The sequence below is a fragment of the Alosa sapidissima genome, chromosome 22 (assembly GCF_018492685.1).
Source record: "Alosa sapidissima isolate fAloSap1 chromosome 22, fAloSap1.pri, whole genome shotgun sequence".
Classification (NCBI taxonomy): domain Eukaryota; kingdom Metazoa; phylum Chordata; class Actinopteri; order Clupeiformes; family Clupeidae; genus Alosa; species Alosa sapidissima.
Window position 1 is genome coordinate 10,161,381 of NC_055978.1, and position 5,000 is coordinate 10,166,380.

The 5,000-nt window shown below is 54.2% G+C and overlaps 1 protein-coding gene across 2 annotated transcripts in view; it reads right to left on the reverse strand.

Annotated features, from left to right (window-relative positions):
- taf3 (TAF3 RNA polymerase II, TATA box binding protein (TBP)-associated facto) overlaps nt 1-5,000 on the reverse strand; it is a 66,774-nt gene that overhangs the window by 14,016 nt on the left and 47,758 nt on the right. Inside the window, exon 3 of one of the 2 annotated variants that reach the window (XM_042078703.1) lies at nt 719-2,628. In XM_042078703.1, coding sequence (XP_041934637.1) covers nt 719-2,628 — 1,910 coding nt within the window. Of the gene's footprint in view, nt 1-693; nt 2,629-5,000 lie in introns of both variants that reach the window. The other variant, XM_042078705.1, reaches the window with a different exon arrangement.

Sequence of the window (5,000 nt, forward strand, 5' to 3'; positions counted from 1 at the left end):
GGAGGAATACTGGTGTATGTGTCGGTGAAGTGATGTGGGAGCCATGTTGCTGCTCATCAGTGGGATTGGAGTGGACTGACTTTGGAAGGAGAGGAGAGGAGCCAGCAGCACCGATAAAGGCAGATTTCACACTAAACAAACACTTAGACACACACACACACACACACACAAGCACATGCGTGCACACACACACACACACACACACACACACACACACACACACCCCGAGACTAATTGTTTACAACACATTCTGTGTGTTTGCGTGTGTCAATGACTGACATGTGGCTCAATGTAGAGTGCGTCCTTCTTTAGATAAGAAGCTTCAGAAACACACACACAAACACACACTCTTTTGAATGTGTATTTTCTTTGTTTTGTGCGTGTGTGTGTGTGTGTGTGATATGTGTTAGGTTAACTCTTAAAACATGCTGATAGCTCTGCAACATAAAAATCATGAATTACTTTCACAGAAGATGAGGAAGATTTACACACACGAGCAATCACATAACACAGACACACACACACACACACACACACACACATTTAAAACAAAGACCAACAACACACCCACAGACACCCACCCACAAGCACAGATTACACCAACCAACAACCCCCCCCTCCCCCACCACAGATTACACAAACCAATAACAAACAGCATACACACACACACACTCACCCCCCTAACACACACACACACCACACACACCCCCCCCTGTACCTTCTCTAGTTTGCCCGTCTCCTTGGCCTTCTCCTTGGCCTTTCCACCCTTCTCCTTCTCTTTCCCTTTCTTCTTCTCCTCCTTCTCCAGCTCCTTCTCTTTCCCCCGCTCCTTCTCTCTCTCCTTCTCCCTCTCCTTCTCTCTCTCCTTCTCCTTCTTCTTCTTCTTCTCCTTCTTGTCTTTCTTCTTCTCCTTCTCCTTGCTCTTGAGGCCCTTGTCGGCCCCGCCGGGTCCTTTCTCCATGGCGACGGAGGCGGTCGCCGCGGTGGCGGCGGCGGGCATCGCGGCCAGGTGGGGGATGGAGGGGATGAGGAGGCAGGCGGCCGGTCCGAACAGCGCCATCGAGGCCTCGTGCTCGCGCTCCTCGGCAGACATCTTCTTCTTCTTCTTGGCCTCCTTGGCGCGCTCCTTGGCCTTCTCCTTCTTGGCCTTGTCCTTGCGGGCCTTGTCCTTCTCCTTCTTCTTGTCCTTGTGCTTGTCCTTCTCGCGCCGCTCCTCGGCCACCGAGAGGGCGGCCGCCGCGGCCGCAGCGGCCGCCGTCGCCGCGGCGATGCTGAAGGAGTCGTCGCGGGCGTCCGCGTCGTCCTTCCAGGTCAGCTTGCCCTCCTTGTCCTTGCTCTTCTTGTCCTTCTTCTTGTCCTTGCTCTTGATCTTGTCGTGACCTTTGTCCTTGTCTTTGACCTTGCCTTTGTCCTTGCCCAGCTTCTTGACCTTCAGCTTGGCCTCTTTCTTGGGCTTCTTCTTCTTGCCCTCGGGCATGGCCGACGCGGCGCCCACGCCGCCCGGGAACTCGTCCAGGGCCAGCGGCCGTTGCCACGGCAATGCGCCGGTCAGGGAGGTCAGCAGGGGCTGCGGGGTTGGGGGCGAGAGTGGCGGCGAGGACAGGTCAGAGGGGTCGGAGGGCGTCGCCATGGAGATGCCGCCGGCGCCGGTGCCGCGCTTGCCAGCCTGGCGCACGACCTCGTCGATGGAGCGGTCAAGGCTGCTGGCGCCGGGGGGCAGCAGCGGGGTGGACGTGAGGGCGGCGCGACCGGCGTGTTTGGACCCGGTCGGCGTGTGGAGGTTCTTGCCGCCGATGGCACCGTGCTTGCCCAGCAAGGTGTGCGAGAGGGACAGCCCCGGGTCCGAGTCGCTGTCCGAGTCCGACGGGAGGTCGTAGGGGTCGTGGGGGCGGTGGTGGCTACCGGAACCCCCTCCGCCGCCAGCGCACGCCCGCGCGATCACCGCCGAGATGGAATCCTCGATGTCCGCGTCCCCCGTGTCCGGCATGGACGACCGCTGCAGGTGGAGGTCCGAGAGCGCCAACCCGCCGGGCCGACCTCCAGGACCCCCCCTGCCGTCGCGCTGGCTCGGCCCCAGCGGCGGTGAGCCCATCTGGGCCGCGTGAGCGGCGGCCGCCGCCCCTCCTCTGGGGCTCCGCGGGGAGTTCTTCTTCTTCTTCTCCTTCTGCGTCAGCTTGGGCGTGCTGCGTCCAGGGCTCGCGTTCGCCCCGCCGCCTCCGCCCCCACGCCGCGGCGACTTGCTCTTCCTGCCCGGCGACGAGAGTGCCCGCGGCGGCTTGCGTCCCGGCGTAACGGGCGGCCGCGCGGCGGGGGTCGGGGCGGGCGAGAGTGGTGGAGAGGACGGCGACATCGGCAGCTGCGGGTTGATCAAGGTGAGCGGCTCACGCGGCTCCGACGTCCACTCGGGGCTGGAGTCGGGGTTGATGCTCAGGCCGAGGCGCGGACGCTTGGCCGTCGGCATGACGCCCAGGGGGAAGGCCTCGTCCGCCTCACGCTTGGCGGGGCGGTTTTCGGCATTCTCCGCCTCTTCGTCGTAGTCTTCTTCGCCGCCGTCGTCCTCTTCCACAGACACCTGCATGGCTTCCGCAGAGGTACCCATGGCAACCGGCACTGGCTCCTCTTCCTCATCTAAACAAAAACAAGAAACAAACAACAAACAATCAGAACACTTCCAAAATTATTTTTGTGTCGATTCGTTTTGATATTATGGTTTCCTCACATTTGGTTTAAACTGAAGTTTCAAAAACGTATTATTTATTTATTTATTTATTTATTTATTTATTGTTATCCTTTGTTTAACCACGGTAGTCACATTGAGACAGAAGTCTCTTTGCGATGACAGGAAACAGCAGCTCCAAAAGAAACCATAGAATACCGTCAGAACTGCGGTAACAGGAACAGAACAGACAAAGCCCATTCTGAAAAGGTTCCTGTTAATGTGTCGACTACCTTGCTGTTTTTATGGTTTCCAAATATGTCATTTACTCAATTGAGGCTGTCTTTCCACAAAACCTCCTACACAAACACACACACACACACACACAGCAGTGGAAGGGATTCTGCCCCACACTCCCCCACCCAACAAAAACAGAGAAGCAAAATAAACTGGGGGAAAAAGCCAACACAAAGCAGCAGAACAAATTTTTCAAAAATCGGAATTTGAATTTCCAATTAGCCCGACTCCTGTGAAATCCAACCGCCCTCTTTCTCTCCCCATCGCGATAACTAGCGTTCCCCCGCGACACAAACGTATCTGGCTCGCAAACACAGATGCGCCGCCGATTAGACGTAATTAACTATGACAGACGCGAAAGCCAGCGCCGCACACCTCAAACAGGCCCCGCAGGGACCCGAGCGAACGCAGCGCAGCACAGCGGAGCGCTTTCACTGGCGTTGCACCATCTTACTCACACACACACACACACTCTCCATCCCCATCTATCTGGAGCCAGTGAGTGACTTTGACAAAGCACAAAGTCAGATCTCATTTTAAACAGAGGAGATTTAGGAGCCTCCCGTGTTTAACATACATATATCTTTATGCAAAACAGCACCGAGGGAGGAGAAAGGACTTAGGGACCGAGAGAGGATGCAGCAAAAGAGGATATTAAACCGTAGACTCTTGCGAATAGGTAGGTGTGTGTGTGTGTGAGAGAGTGAGAGAGCAGTGGGCGGATATCATATTCTGAGATCAGACTCATCGTGGCGATAGCGCCAGGAGAACACCACCTCCGACAAGATCCAGATACGAGGGCCTCGGCTCCCCCAGCCTCTGCAGCGATGCACTACTTAATCTGCAGTCCTATCACCAACTTTCCCCCCAATATCACATACACACACACACACACACTCACAAGACGCACAAGACAACACAAGACACACGTTCCACTCGCACACACACGCACACACACATAGACTACACACACACATATAGACTACACACACACTCACCACAGGACGCACAAGACAACAAAAGACACACTTCTAAAAAAAAACACACGCACACAGGCACGCACACACACACGTACATGACCTCTACACATGCTCCATCATATTCTCACCATAGTCACAAGCTACAGCAAGAGCCTCCTCTTACAATCTCTCTCTCTCACACACACACACACGCATTGTGTGTTCTCTTTTAGCCGCGTGTGCTGTTCAGATACCACCAGGCAACATCAAGGGCCTGTCCTGTAACCCCCCAACCCCCTTCACACACACACACACACACACACACACACACACACGGCAGGACCCTTCTAAACCCCTGTGCCCCACAATGGAGGACAGTGGCAGGTCTGTGGGTGACACGGCACCATTATAAATAGTCTAATCTATATGGTAATAACGCTGTATTCCATAAGCGCAGAATAGGCGCAGAGATAACATTGTGACTTTGGGCTTTTTCCCGCCGCCCCGTCGCTATGGTAATTGTTATCAAAGGTTATTTGGGATGACATCGGCAGGGCCCGGGCTGTGATTGGCCAGTTCCATGTTATTTATGATATGAATTATGATAACCATGATGTCTCTCCTCCCTCACACACACACACACACCCCTCTGCGTATCGTTGGCTCGTACGGTCAGTCAGCCTGCCCACGGTCGGCTCCGTGGCGATGAATTGCTATCGTTAATCACACTGCTTTGTTCCCGCCGTGATTACCGCTGCCACCTCTGTAATAAGAGAGAGTTTTTTTTTTTATTTCTTATTCTTTATTTATTTATTATTTTTTTTATTTAAGGGAGAATATGGATTTGTCAAACGGTTCGTGGGCCAATGAAAACTCGCCATATTTCATGTCCTGACATTTAATTTGTTGTAGAAAAAAAAGGGAAAGACGCGCAGAGCTTGGACAATATTTGCATTTTATGACTTTTGTTTCCTTTTTTCCCCCTCTCTCCCCCATTCGCTCTCTCCATCTCTTTCTCCACCCTCCATCCATCTCTCTCTCTGTCCCTCCCTCCCTCTCTTCCATGCTTTCATTTGCCAAATAAGGCT